General features: G+C 48.2%; 1 protein-coding gene across 1 annotated transcript; it reads right to left on the bottom strand.

Annotated features, from left to right (window-relative positions):
- Positions 1–217: 217 nt before the first annotated feature.
- Positions 218–14,825, bottom strand: HHEX (hematopoietically expressed homeobox). The gene is made up of 4 exons (XM_081006822.1): positions 14,400–14,825; positions 4,538–4,716; positions 3,516–3,566; positions 218–1,243 (listed from the first exon to the last, which is right to left on the bottom strand). Exons 1-4 carry the CDS (start codon positions 14,773–14,775, stop codon positions 1,010–1,012), a joined length of 840 nt encoding a protein of 279 aa, XP_080862948.1. The 5' UTR covers positions 14,776–14,825; the 3' UTR covers positions 218–1,009.
- Positions 14,826–15,449: the final 624 nt, after the last annotated feature.

Below are 15,449 nucleotides of genomic sequence, written 5' to 3'. Positions count from 1 at the left end.
AAATGAATAGAAAGAGAACCTACCCACATTACGCCAACACAAAAACTTGCACATACACCATGTAAAAGAATGAAAGTTTACTACCCCCCTCCCCCTGCTCTCTCTCCCCACCTCTCTTCTTCCCCAACCTTATACTGCATACAGCATTAATGTCTCACATTGAATATAGCTGATATGTCGAAAGGACTTTATGAGCTGAAAATAGAGACAATGTCCATGCTTTTGTAACCCAATAAAATCTTTAATAAAAACATTTTTTTAAAAAAAATCATGATGGCCACATTGGTTATACATTGTTTTCAGTCAGTGGGGCAGGACTTTGGGATAAAGGTCAAGGTGACCCCACTGAATGAGCCAGAGGGCCCTCAAATGCATTAAGGCTGGTTTACCACCTTTTGAGGTGATACATATTCCCATCTGAAGAGTATCCCTGTAAGACCACTGGAATTAAGTGTTAAGTGAAATAATACATGATACAATCTAAGGAGAAAGTCCCACAAGCCCAGCATCTGAAATTACCTAACTGCGCCAGTGTTTTCAGGAGATGAAAGTAAGGTTATGTCGATGGTATCTGCTACACTCTCTCCCCACTTTTTGGACCCCTGGGCCCAAGATTCAAAACATTTTGTTTCAGTCCTGCAGCATTCAAAAGCTCTTTTTGCAAAGTTTCCATCCTAGAAGTGAAATTCTCCTTGGGGAATCAAAAGGGCCCTTTTCATCCAGTTTGTTTGGTGTGGTTTTTTTTCCTCTCAGCCAGTTAAAGGTCTTCAAAGAAGATGTAGTAGTAGTTATATTCCCAGGAGGATATAAAAACTGATCACTGTACAAATCTATCAACAAGCACAGGCTCTTTCCTGTCATTTCAAAGTAAAAAGATCTGCCCCATTTTTCAGGTGATTGTCTCAACAAAAACACTGACTTAGAGTTATATTTCCCCTCCTCATTTTTGTCAAGCCAACTCCTCTTAAAGTGCAAGCAGAGGGAAAGTCCGTCCTCAAGGGGACTGTGACTACTGATGAGGACTATTGAAATAGCCCTTGTCACCTTCAATGTCCACCTCTTGGTCTGAATCATCAGAGATGTCAGTATCCAGCTCTTCCTGGGAGGCTGGTGATGGGGTGTACAGTGGTCTCCCTGGAGAAGTCTCCTTATCATGGTCGGGACTCAGACAGTCCTCTTGTCTTGGATCCTGGTGATTGTCCCCACTTTCAGTTTCCTCTTTTTTGCTAGCTTGAGGGTTCTCCTGAAAAAGTCGGGGAGAAAATTTACAATGAAGGATCTTAGGTGAAGGAAACACTGAAGCAGTCAAGTAGGAGGGAAGGGAGGCAAGGATGGAGGTGTTTATTTATAAAAACCATTTTTAACCCTTCCACTATCTCACAGAGACAACGTAAAGGTAAAGGGACCCCTGACCATTAGGTCCAGTCGTGACCAACTCTGGGGTTGCAGCGCTCATCTTGCTTTATTGGCCAAGGGAGCCGGCGTACAGCTTCCAGGTCATGTGGCCAGCATGACTAAGCTGCTTCTGGCGAACCGGAGCAGCGCACGGAAACACCGTTTACCTTCCTACCGGAGTGGTACCTATTTATCTACTTGCACTTTAACGTGCTTTCGAACTGCTAGGTTGGCAGGAGCAGGGACCGAGCAACGGGTGCTCACTCCATCGCGGGGATTCAAACCACCGACCTTCTGATCGGCAAGCCCTAGGCTCTGTGGTTTAACCCACAGCACCACCCGCATCCCTTCTCACAGAGATACCAACCAATTAAAATCACAACTATTTTCCTTCTCACAAGTACAGGTGGGGGTGGTGTGTGTGTGATCAAGTAAAAACCCTAGGACCACTTACTTGGTCGCAAGCCCCATGGAACATGGTGGAATTTACAACCATGATGATCAGAAGGGATACAGGTTTAGGCTGCAATTCTATAGAATACAGTGGTACCTCAGATTAAGAACTTAATTCGTTCTGGAGGTCCGTTCTTAACCAGAAACTGTTCTTAACCTGAAGCACAACTTTAGCTAATGGGGCCTCCCGCTGCTGCTGCACTGCTGCTGCACGATTTCTGTTCTCATCCTGAAGCAAAGTTCTTAACCCAAGGTACTATTTCTGGGTTAGCAGAGTCTGTAACTTGAAGCATCTGTAACCTGAAGCGTCTGTACTTGCTTACTAGGAAGCAAGTTCCATCCATCTCAATGGGGCTTACTTCTGAGTAAACATGCATAGGATTGGGCTGCATAGTGTCTGTTTTGGATTGTGGCTGACCATGCCCAAAACTTCTTGGTACTGCATTAGAGATTGTTTTTGATTTTCATTAACAGATTGTGGAGTTTGTTCAGAGGATGTTGGGGGTTTTTTTTACTCTTTCCTTCCTTAAAGCAAAGAATGCAGCCTGCCATTTTTGCATATACAGTGGTACCTCGGGTTAAGTACTTAATTCATTCCAGAGGTCCGCTCTTAACCTGAAACTGTTCTTAACCTGAAGCACCACTTTAGCTAATAGGGCCTCCTGCTGCCACCGCATCGCCAGAGCACGATTTCTATTCTTACCCGGAAGCAAAGTTCTTAACCTGAAGCACTATTTCTGAGTTAGTGGAGTCTGTAACCTGAAGCGTATGTAACCTGAGGTACCACTGTAACCTATGTTCACAGCTCCAGGGAGCGTGTTCTATTTCCAGCATTGCAGGGTGTTGAACCAGATGACCCTCAGGGTCCCTTCCAACTCTGTGATTATATCTTAGCACTTCTAAGGGCTACTTTGTCATCTGAATCAGAGCCCCGCTGGGTTTGTCAGTGGGAAATGATGCTTATGCATACTGAACCCCAAGAAAGCAATGCGCCCATTGACTTGGGCTGCATCACTGGTGTGATCCTATGATGGTGAAGGAGTTCTGCCTGTTTCACTGGGGGTGCTCAGAAATAAATGACTGGAGGGTCACAATCGTTTTCCTAACACGTTCAATTCATGGGTCAAGCCAGATGAACAGTTAGTCAGGGACAACACAGGACTAAGTTCTCTATCCCTCTCAATCTCCAGAGAGCTGTTGCACTCAGATCCTACTTGTGTGCTTTCCATATGAGAAGAGGATACTGGAATAGGGGGACCACTGGCCTGATCCAGTAGGGCTCTTCTGATGACTCAGAGCAGCTCCTTTTCCTTTTAATGTGGCCATGTCTTTTTCTAGGGCTCCCAAAATAAGTAACATAATTGGCACCCATTGCAAAGACAGAAAGCTGAGCCAATTTTGGGGTGCGGCAGGGGGAGGAATAAGATTCATGCTAAACAGCAACTCAGAGATCCCAACAGGACTGCTCGTCATCTTAGGAGTAGTCACCCAGAGTGGCTGGGGCAACCCAGTTAGATGGGTGGGGTACAAATAAATATTAATAATAATAATAATAATAATAATAATAATAATAATAGCTGAAGAGGGTAAACAGCCTCCTCAGCACTCTGTGTGTGTGTGTAAAATGAGGAGATGATTTCTTATAGGAATAGGAGCATCTCTCTTACCTGCTTTAGACGCCGCCATTTAGCCCGACGATTCTGAAACCAAGTTTTAACCTAAGCAATCCAACAACAGCAAAGAGAGAGAAAAGGAAATATTAAAGAGAGACGGATGAAAAGACTAGAGTCCTCAATAGACCCACAATGCAATGGCAATCATGCCTACTCAAGAAGTGGGACCCACAGAGTTGACTAGAGAGCTTATTTCCAATAAAGTTTATACAGGGTTACAGCTTTAATTCCACCCCTTCACAGTGGGACTTGAGACTGCATGCAGTCCTGTGCCATGGGCTCCTGTTGAGAGGAAGAGCATAATAAGAAACCTATGCACACTTGCATGAGAGTAAGCCTCGCTGAAATCATTGAATATTGTTTCCAAATAGGTATGTGTTTCTACTCTTGCTTCCGAGAGAAATTCGGAGAGGCCAGGCTGCATACTGGGCGTATAGTCTACTCCCTACTTCAAGAAATTGCTCCGGATCTTCCTTTATTGTGATATCAGGTTAAAAAAAAAGGGGGAGACATTTCTTGGAATTTAGCCTAATTCTTTTCTTTTTAATGTATTTTTATTAAAGATTTGCAAAGGTATGTGCAATGTCTCTCGTATTTTTTTCCACGTAACACTAAAAAAAAATCGGTTTCATTTGTTGAGACATTAGGAAGAATAGGGGGAAAGAGGTGGAGGGGGGGAAGATGAGTGGGGGTGGGGTCGGGTGGTGATGTTTCTATTTTATTTAATATACAGTATGTGGGGTTTTGTGTCAGCGTTGCTTGTGCGGGTTCCTTTGGTGGTGAGAGAGGAATTTAGCCTAATTCGAACCAGTTAATCGTTAGCTGCCAATGTAAGGTGGCCAGGAACCTGTTCCTAAAAACCAAGGTATGTCACTATAATATAATATATCAACCGAACCCAGGTGATTGCACCGGTCGGGCACGATCACTAAGGAGGTGAAGGGAAAGTGACTGAAATTTAGTCGGATTCCGTCTCGGAAGGGTCACCCTCAATTGCCTCCCTCGCGTCGCCTCACCTGCCTCTCGCTCAGCTGCAGCATCTTGGCCAGGCGCTTCCTCTCGGGCGGAGAGAGGTACTTCTGCGTCTCGAACTTCTTCTCTAGCTCGATGGTCTGGTCGTTGGAGAAGCGCACCTGGCCCCCTTTCCGCTTGTGCAGCGGCCTCTGCATGAAGGGGCTCCACAGCAGCGGCTTGCCTGCGGGAGACGGAGAGACGGTGGCGCTGTTAATACCGCTGGAGTGTCCAGGGGCAAAGCTTTCCACATCCCCATTTATGCCAAGATCGCAATCCCTTCTTCGCCGAAATCGATGCCCTCCAGCTACAATTCCTACCTGTAGTCCGGGACATCTGGAGGGCGCCCTCGGTGGCGAAGTCTGATTTAATCCGAATTTCCCTCTACTTGATTCAAGCCCATGGAACGTTCAATTTACCCCATAGAACGTTCAGTTCACCGGATGGAACGTTCACTTCACTCCATAGAACGCTCAACTGGTTCAACTCCAGGGATATTTAATCTGGAATAATGTCCAGCTCTCTCCCACCACCGCCGCCCGCAAAACCGTAGTGCCCTTTCTGCTCAGGACTTTGGAACAGAAGTCCAGAGGCGGGTTCAGCAGAATGCGCAGAAGGGCACCCTAAGCGCAGCAGGGCTAGCTCACCATATTTTGACAAGTAATGTGCATTGCCGGACTAAAGAGACAGAGAGTTGAGCCAGGAGGGCTACTCCATAAAACCAGAATCTGAAAATACTAAGAAATAAATTCCCATGGAGCTAACTTGTACTGAAATGCCTTTTTGATGCATAGGCAGGTGAAGGGAAAGTGCGAAAAACCTGAGCCACATTTAATTCACTCTTATTCTATTTCATTATTTTAGAAATCCGTGCAAAAGGCATACATCGAATGAATTCTCCCAAGAAGGTGCCCGCAGACAACACATGCCACAACTTTTTAGCCTTTCTCTTTTTTTGTAACTTCAACGTGCGCCTCTTCGACACTACGGTGTGAAGCGGTCTATCAACCGTTGAAATGAATGAATGAGCAAGATCCGTAAACAGACGCTTAAGAGGGGGCTGATGCTGCAATGCCTATTGAACTCCGTTGAGCTCAATGGGGCCGAGTTCCCAGCAGATGCAGAATGGATCATTTCTTCGCAAAGGCTAATAAATACACCGGTGTTAGCAAATGGGTCCCACTTTTCGTCCTTCCTTTCACACCAACGTCGTTCGTTCACTTTTGCTTAAAGAGAGAGCCACGTTCCCATACTTTAACCGCTCACTTCATTCGGGCGCCACTCCGATTTCTGGGTCCGCTCGCCCGGTGTTTACACGAGCAGCGCAGGCCGACGCAAGGAGAAGCCGCTGGAGACCCAGCCGACTCTTTCCTGTTCCAAGGACTGTATTCCCTTCCAGCGATCCCGACCCAGATAAAATAAAAAGGGATCCTGCCTTGCCTGGGTGTTTCTCCCCGCTTTCTAGATCCATGGTCCCGGTCACTTGGACTGAAGCCCGGGACATATCGAGGAAAGGGCGGCGTTTTCCGATTCGGACAGCTCAAACACCTCTTTTCCTGCACCCAGCCTAATCACACTGGCATGAATTACCCCAAAGTAATCCTCCAACCTATGATTAGGACCTGCCTTTTACGACGCAGCCAGTGTTTAGTTGACTCCCTAACGATGAAATACTTTTGCGGTGCTACCACTATCCAAAAACAAACTTAAATCGGAGTCAGCCCCATTGAGTACAGCCGGACTTTCTGCTGAGTGAAAATGTCCAGGATCGCACCGTCAATTGATCAATCTAATTGATCAATTAATTAAGAAACTTAAAAGGGGAATGAGCCACCACTGAGTTCCTTCGGAATTCCTGCTGAATGAAAATATTTTCCATCAGCAATTAATAAATCGCCGGTCTAGGAGACGATACTGCAATACAGTGCCTTTTGGAGACATTGAAGGAAGTTCAAAACAGCTGACATGTTAAGAAACAAAAGTCATCACTTATTATCAGAAGAAGAAGAAAACACCTTCTGTGTTTCATTCCCTGTTACGGTGACATACCTGGACCAACATTTTCTAGATTGATTCAGGTGTTACTGTAGCAGGGAATGAAAAATATACACCTGTACATCGCTTCACATGCACACACTCATACACTTGTATGTGTTTGTACATACATATATGTGTACGCACATACAAACGCAGGCTTCCTATACACTGTACCTGTAAAATGCATTCAAATCACATTACCACCACCCCCAAAAAATAATCACGGGAACTGTAGTACCCACCCCAGCTACAATTCCTAGCACCTTTCGCTTCCCAAAATTCCGGTCGGAGTGAGTTTATGTGTTTGCATGTGCTTTAAAGGTATATAGCTCCTACATACACTCACAACAAAAGTATCCTGAAATCGCTTGCCATGCCTTTTGGGATTCAAATAGCCCTCTGAGGTTGACGTGGGTCCTTAACTGAAAGCTGGGGGCGGGCAAAGTGAGTCACAAGATTCCAAACCGGAGTCACTAATCCGGGGCGGCTAATCCGCGGTTGTGAGGTCGGTGCTGCGCCCGGAGCCGCCTGGGGTTCCTCGCGGCTTCACTTTCCGCTCGAGCCTCCCCCGATTTGTCACATCAGCCAGAGGGCAGTTTAAGCCGCTCTCCGCAATGGGCTGATGGCAACATTTCCGCCAATGTGTTTCCTGTTGGTCTCTCTTGCTCAGAAGAAGAAACACCCAAGGCTTCCTCTCGGCTCTCTCGCGCCCAAGGAAGCCGCCTCCCAAGGCAAATCAAGGCTCCCCGCAAGCTGAGCGCGGCCAGCGCAGCGCAGACCCGGAGGCGGCGCGCCCACCCCTCGCCAGCCAGCCTGGAAGCCTTGAAACCCCCGGGGCTTTCCTCACTGCTCCGTCCCTAGCAGAGAGGTCTCGGAGACTTCCGAACGCGAAGTTTCCACTTAGCGACCGCGTCCAATAGCTGTCCGCCATTGGTTAGTAAACACCATTTTTAGTTGATTAATTCGATGTGTTATTATTGCACGGGCGCACCCGCCTTTCTTCCCAGGGACTCAAGGCGGTGCACACGTTCTGTTTGCCCCATCCCCGTTCTGATCCTCACAACAACCCTGTGGGGTAGGTTAGGCTGATAGGCTGTGGGTGGCCCAAGGTTACCCAATGAGCTACAGTGGCTGAGTATGGATTGGCCCGCTGGTCTCCCAAGGTCCTAGTGCAACGCTCTAACCCCTACTACACCATATTGGCTTTTTAATTTTATTGTAGATCGCAGCTAGGATGGGCGCATCTAAACCCCTTCGAAAGTCATCTGAAACGATCTGCACTTCTTGTGACATTTCGGACACTTAATTATACCTCGTGCGCACTTTGTTTCTTAATCCAGGTGAAGGGAACTTTTCGCGCTCCGGATATTGCTGACTAAAACTCAGGAGTTCTATACCTGAAGAAAAAATTCTGTTCACACGCTTAGAAAATTGGCATCATCGTGATGGTCTTTTTCTCGGTGTTTATTTTATTTTATTATTTTATTTTATTAACAAGCTACTGCTTTATCCTACTCTTTCATCGATTGCATTTTTTTTAAAAAAAAAGGTTCCTGAAGCAACTTGAAGAATAACGAGTTTATTATCGTTATCCGTGGATTTAAACCCACTTCCTCAGATGCATGCAGTCAGCATCATAAAGGGAAAAATTGTAAGGTGGGAGCTGAATGGCAATGAGATGCGAACATTACAGTCCGTGACAATCACAGTTTGAATGTACTGTATATTCAAACATCTTTTACAGCAGGCATGGCCAAACTTGGCCCTCCAGATGTTTTGGGACTACAATTCGCATCATTCCTGACCACTGGTCCTGTTAGCTAGGGGTGATGGGAGTTGTAGTCCCAAAACATCTGGAGGGCCAAGTTTGGCCATGCCTGTTTTACAGAAACAGATTTGGTGATCATGTGCTCGGCACATAATCGTATCAACACCCAACTGGGGGTCTGGGAACCATTCGCAAGGAACAGCAATAGGTAGCACAGATACCAGGGCAGATGGATAAGCCTAATTAACAAATGTAGTGTATAATAATAATTCATTCCTCCTAGTTTTCGCCCACAAGAGGACTGAAGGACGGTCCCGTAGGTATTCCAGATCAACAGCACAATCCTCCTGGGCGCCTACTAAACAGGCAAAGCTGCAATCCACTGCACGCGAATGTGGGAATAAGCCCCAACTGGCGTTGCATAAACGTGTTAGAGAATTGCACTGCCAGTGCAAACGTTGTTTAAGCCGGACACTTAAATGTGGGTGTTTTTTTTGGGAGGGAGAAGTCAACATTCTAGCTGCTTGTTCAAAGCATTTTGCTGCTTTCATTGTGGATTGCTTTGTGGATTTTTAAAGGAATCGTTATATCTATATCATCTGTCTCCGTATCTAGATTTTACAAAACTGATGCTTATGCTCATAAAAATGGTTTTAAGTAGCTTGGAGCCCTTAAGTGTGTGCGACTCCTAAATAAATTCAAGGTAAGTAATAAGATCATTTTTAAAGCGGTGCTTGTACACTGGGAGGGAAAGGGAGAGTGGAATATGCTTTGAATCCATGGAGCGCGCTTGCTTGCGTTTAGACTTGGTGCCACAAATCCTGATGTGCACGCGCTTAGTCCGAGGAGGAGGCCCCACAGGCCTTAAGCACTAGAGCACGTCATAAGTTTGCCCTGCAAGGACGGGGAGTCCTTATTGTTTTAACGGAGCCCCAGGTCTTTAACTACCAAGCCCGATTCGTCTAGGCAGGAATGAACACGCGCTTGAACGGCGTTCTCACGAGCTCGGCGGTAGGAAGAGGCCGTTTTCGGTGTCAAGGGATCCCGAGGCACCTGACGCGACGGCAGATTCTCTGGAAATCGCTGGAAATGCCCAACCACGCAAAAGCTAGACGGGCACGCTTAGTCAGATGTAAATTTCATTTTAGCTGGCGGGCTTTCCCTCCATCTAAAGGAGCTACAAGGCTGAAACCTTGAATGAGCAGATTTGCCTCCCGATCCTAAACTCATTAACCTGGATCTCATTTTCAGGTTTAAGTTCCGCAAAAATAACGCGATAAACACAGAACCAGCGGGATTCCTTTTCAAACAATGGAGATCGAAATAACAAGAATAATAATTCCTAGCTATTATACAACGTTTTCAACGTGCAAAGTCGTGTGTATTATCATGGGCGTAGCCAAGGTTTTTGCTAGGGGACGGCAGGCCTTTTGTTGGGGGGGCAGAACCTCAGTAGCTATGTATTTTTATTGATTTAGGGGGATCAGCTGCCCCTCCCTGCCCCCCTCTTGGGTTTTATATATAGGCCATCCGTGCAACGAACCTATAGACTTCCATTAACTGGTTGGTTGGTTTGAGTGGGAAGGTGAGACGAATTATTAAAAATATGGTATCACGCAAAAACCCAAGTACTTTGGTTTGTTGAACGAGATGTAAACCAGTTTAAGTGGAAGCACGCGGAACTCCACCCACTGAGTCCGTGGCATGCCCTGTCCCCAAATCTTAATGAAGGCACCTCCGTTCAGTTTCCTCTGGATTAAATTCGAGGTGACTTCGATTCTGGTGCACAACACCCTATCCCTTAAAGGATTTTTTAAAACCGGGGTTTTAGGCAGTGCAATTCTGCACAGGGTCTACTCAGAAATTAAGTTCTTCGGAGTTCACGGGACTTACTCCCAAGGAAGCGTGTGCAGGACTGCAGCCTAGTCTTCCACGTGATTTAGGGCTGCTTCCTCAAGGAAGTGGAGGACAAGAACTGTGTAAGAGGAAACAGAGAAGAGCCTTTAGTTTAGCGTCTGCTGCCAAGAGAGCTTGGGGGCAAAACCCACGTTGAAACACATGGATTTGTTTTCGTCTCCACGCAAACGGTTTTGTTTGTTTTTTACTATGGTAGGGTGGTGCAGTGGTTAGAGCACTGGACTAGAACCCTGGTGACCAGGGTTCAAATTAGCCATAAAGCTCACCGGGTGAGTGACCCTGCCCGAGTCTCTCAGCCTAACCTACCTTACAGGGTTGTTAAGGATAAAATAGAGAGAACCTTATCTCTGCCGAGGGTGGGGGGAAGCAGGATAAAAATTGTAGCAATTAATTGCTACATTTAATTACCGGTAATTGGTATGTTCTGCATCATATCAAATAATACAAAAAAAGTTTGTGTGTGCATATAGAGAGAAAGCGTGGGCCTTCAAAAACAGCAGTTTCCCCGTTTGTATAACGGGAAATCATTATTTTCTGAGGTGGGCTCGCCATTCCAGTGTTGCCGCAAGAAGACTATTTGATACTGACGCTTTTAAAGTTTTTCCACGAAATTAAGAGCGCACTACTGGCCCTGTTGAATCAGACCAAAGAAAGTTCCACCTAGACCTGCGGATCTGGGGCCTTTACAAGTGCCGCATAATTATCCATCGGCAGAGCGTACGCTGTGGAACTCCCTGCCGATTGAAAGCAGGCAGGCTCCTTCGCTGTTTTCAGCGCCTGCTAAAAACTTTTTTTTTTTGTTGTTCCAGCAAGCCTGCTCGGGCGTGTGATTTTAGTAGGCATAAGGTTTTTTAAAAAAAATTCCGATTTGTATTTGTATTTTTAAAAAATATAACATTTCATTTCATTTTAAATTAGCATTTTAAAGGTATATTTTAGACTTGTACACCGCGCAGAGGTCTTTCGTTCTACTAAGCGGTGTATAAATTTTGCTCGATAAGAAAGATAGAACAACCGTTTCCTCCTCAGCAGCAGTCAGGCTTCCGAGAAGCAGGATCTCGCCTTGGCTCGTTGCTCGCCCCCAGCGTCCCCATAACCAGCTTCGGTCCATCAAGGGCAGCCAAACTGATATCCTCCCGGATGTTAAGGACTACAACTCCCATTAGCCCCACCCAGCATGGTCTAGAACGATGGGAGTTATAGTCCTAAAAAATCTGGCGGGCACCATGTTGGGTGCTCTTGCAATCTATGGCCACCCTCACAAGTAACCCTGCGAAGTAGGCTGCTTGTTCCATTACTACGGTGCTGTTTCACGTGCATGGCTTCTGTGGGATTTATCGGCTGCATAAAATCGCAGCCAGGAAACAATAACAGACCAATCCTATGCATGATCACTCGGAAAGAAGTTTTATGTCTGTAATCCACTCGGATGCCTGTAATCCACTCGGATGTCTATAATCCACTCGGAAATCAGAGCTCACACTGACTAACCCGGTGGGGTTTCCCTTAAATATATTTATATTTATATATATAATTCATGTCTAACGCGATCCTAACGACGTTTACGGAAATCAGTGTAATCTACCTTTGCTACTGTGAAGTTTAGGATTGCAGTGGAAACGGGAGGTGGGAAGTTTATCCATAACCTTTTGGGCTGTGCGCACAATATACATCTAAAGCGCATTTAAAGCACATTACTTTCCCCCAAAGAATCCTGGGAACCGTAGCTTAAGGGTGCTGGGAATTGTAGCTCGGGGGCAAACAAACTAGAGTTCCCGGGATTTGGGAGGGGAATCTATGTGGCTGAAAAGTACGCAGGCTAGTAAGGTCATGAAACACATCGTTTCAGAAGGCGGCTGCCCTCCTACGCCGATCCACTTGGCAGAAAGCCCCCTTAGGAGACAGAAGGCTTACTTTCAAGTAAACAGGCCCCGCATCAGGAGTTTATCCTACGCCATAATAAGGAGAGCGGGCGCCCGAGTTTCAAAGGGCCCCACATCCCCTCAGCCTGTCGGTCGGTGTTTGTGTTTCTGTCTGGCCGAAGCCTTTGAAAAATGCAAAAAACATTGTTATTCAAAATTTCGTTTGCGTCAGGCCTTAGTAATTCTGGTGAAAACAGGCTTCTTTTTTCTGCATGTGCTGATTTTTTTTAAGGAAGCAACGAGTTATTTTAGCTGTCATAAAGCCCCATCCCACACAGAGGAAATGAACAATATCAGAAAAACGGATCCGGGCTATCAGAAGCCGAGTGTTTCCTGAATTTGTCTGTATTGAGGATGTCGATAAAATAATCAGCAGTGTGCACGACTCCCGGGGAAGAGCCAGCTCCGGGCGGCCAGGAAAACACTTAACAGCTTCTGAACCCAGATTTACTCCTATCAAGAGCTCAAGATATCCTGTATGAACGGAAAGGGTCAGCCAACCCGCTCTCAGACAGCACGAACTCGAGCCAATCCTGCAAATCTTAGACGTTGCAAGGTCTGCTGGCGGCCTGCGGTGACTGGGGGGCGGGAAGGGGGGGGAGGGAGAGAGAATCGGGGCCCTCGCAAGCTTCAGTTTTACACCATATGGGGCACAGCCTCCCCTCTTCCGGTTCGAAAGAGAAACAAGCGCAAATATAGACAAATAATCGAGAAATCGTAAATCCGTTTCGCCTCCGGAGTGACTCCGCTTTTGCAAACCACCTGAACTTCAACCCGTTAGGCTGGATCCCTGCTTGGAGGAAAGGTTTTTTGAAGTCGATGGCACTTAAATTGGCCATGATTAAGGTAAGTCAGTTCCATTCATTTCAGCAAGAAATGAATCTGGAGCAAGACTGAAAGCCCGGAGGACCCTGCGCCTGTTGCAACTGGACGTCGAATCCCGCGGCTCCGAAGCTAGCAAGTCCACCAGCGCGCGAGAGATCGCAGCGGACTACCGGCGCACACCCCAGCCTCCGATCCGAATTAAAACCTAGAGAAATGCTTTTGAGTCGAATCGGTGCCCAAAAGAAAGAAGAAGCGTTCGGCCTGCGCGCTCCCTCGTCCTAAGGCCCATCCGACGCCGCGGAGCTGACTTCCGAGTAAGCACGCCTTGGCGAAGGAGGAGTGACAAGATCCGACGTTTTTAAACGCACGTACTTAATTCCCAGCAAATCCTCCTGCACTGCAGGTCGGATCGTGGAGGAGAACAGCGCGGACACACCCTGCGCGAGGCTGGCTGCTGCCGCAGCTGAGCGCCACCCAGTCCCGGCTGCGGCGGTGGGGCGCCTAAGCTCGCTCTTTCACTGCCCCGCCACAAACCATAGTTTCTCCCTTGCAGCCTCGTTAATCAGTTGCAGCAAAAAACAACAACCCCAAAAGGTTTAGCACGACGATGACCCCTTAGAGATCAAGGCTGCAAAGTCCTCGGAGCCCCCAGCAGAAACTATGACTATGAGTCAACATGCACAGGCTTGCACGCTTCGTGCAAAAGCAAGAGGCCAGCTGGGGCTTCATGTTTCGTCCACTTTCCTGGGTTCTCTGGCCCACGAAAGCTGGTGCCGCAAAAACACAAGCACACGCACCGATTTCAAAGGCCCTCCAAAGGCCACGGAAGAAGTTGAGCTAGTCTTGTCACATTTGCCGTGGAGGCGCTCGATTCCTCTCGGGAGGCCTAAGGCCCAGGAGGAGCTGATTTTTCCTTTTCCTCCAGAATCATCTGCACCCTTCAATGCAACTTCTATACTGCCCAACCTGCTCAGAAACGTTTGGGGTCCAATAGTCACTGGCTAGTTCCTCGGTTATTTTAATTTAAATATATATATATATATTTAAAAAACTTAGCTTGATCCTTCTTTGACAACCAAGAAAGTTTCCAACTCGGAAGCCCGCTGCCCTCACCACGATCTCAATCATTCCTCTGGATTTCTGGGAGCGCCGGCTTAAGGCGCGTGGTAAGTGGGTCAACTGACCGCGGGGTAAGGGGACCACGAGGTTAGGGGTTGGGGAGAGGACTCCATACCTTCCCCAATCCTCTCCCCCCCCCCGCCCCTTAATTGGTCTATCAATCCCATCCTTCTTGACCAGGAGCCAACGGATCTAGCAGCGCAACCAGTATGGAAAGGCCCCCGGGGTTGCGAGCGCCCCCTCCCTGCACCCCCCCTTCCCTCGGCCCGCGCCGCTTACCCAGGGGGTCGTGGCGGATGAGGGCGTGCGCGTAGTCGCTGACGGCGCGGGGGAACGGGTAGAGCGGGGCTCCGGCGGGCGCGCCGTAGGGGCCCGCCCCGTAGGTGGCGGCAGCGGCCAGGTGGTGCGAGAAGGCCGGGTGGATCGGGGTGGGCTCGTAGATCGGGGTCCGGTAGGAGGCCCCCGCCACCAGGCTGGTGAAGGACGAGTTGGGGGACGGCAGCGTGGGCGGAGGAGGCGGCGGTGGCGGCTGCGCGGGGTGGGGGAGCCCCGTCGGGGCGCCCCTGCCCAGGATGTCCTCGATGTAGAAGGGCGTGGGGTGCACGGGCTGCAGCAGCGGGGTGGGCGCGTACAGGGCAGGCGGCTGGTACTGCATGGTCGCGATCCTGGCACCTCGGTCTCCTGCCAGCCCTGCTGCCCCAGGCGCTGGGAAGTTTGCTCTGAGTCTTCCCTCCGGGCAGCAGGTTTCAATTGGAGGGGGCGGGTCCGCCTCATGTCAGGCCGCCGGCTAGCCAATGAGGGCGCTGGGCAAGCGGAGAAGCCACGCCCACCGCCTGTGGCCAATCCTGCCCCCTCCCCTTCTCCAACCCCACGGTGCCAATCCACAGCAGCCGATGGAGCGGCCGCAGAGCGAATCCACAAGGGAAAGGGGGGGTGGGGGGTTGCCCAGAGGATCAGCCCGAGGCCCCAGCTGCGCTCCTAAGTGGTTCTTGACAGCAAGAGGGACAGTGAGGGGGGAAAGTACTTGATCCCCTGCTAAATTTGCCCGTTTGCCCTCTGATGAAGAAATGACCAGTCCATAATTTTAATGGTAGGTTTATTGTAGCTGTGAGAGACAGAATAACAAGAGGGGGGAAACCCAGAAGTCACAAGTCAGAGATTGATGTGCATTATAATGAGTGAAAGGAGTATTTGATCCCCTATCAACCAGCCAGATGTCAGGCTACCTGGTATCTTCACTGTATGTAAGGAGCTGAGATTAGAAGCACCTGCTGTAAAGGAGAGGTCTTACCTGTCATCCCAGTTCGTTACAGTACCTGTACAAAAGAC

Source organism: Podarcis pityusensis (assembly GCF_964106645.2).
Source record: "Podarcis pityusensis genome assembly, chromosome: 5".
NCBI classification, from domain to species: Eukaryota; Metazoa; Chordata; class Lepidosauria; order Squamata; family Lacertidae; genus Podarcis; species Podarcis pityusensis.
This window is presented reverse-complemented; position numbering and strand designations above follow the sequence as displayed.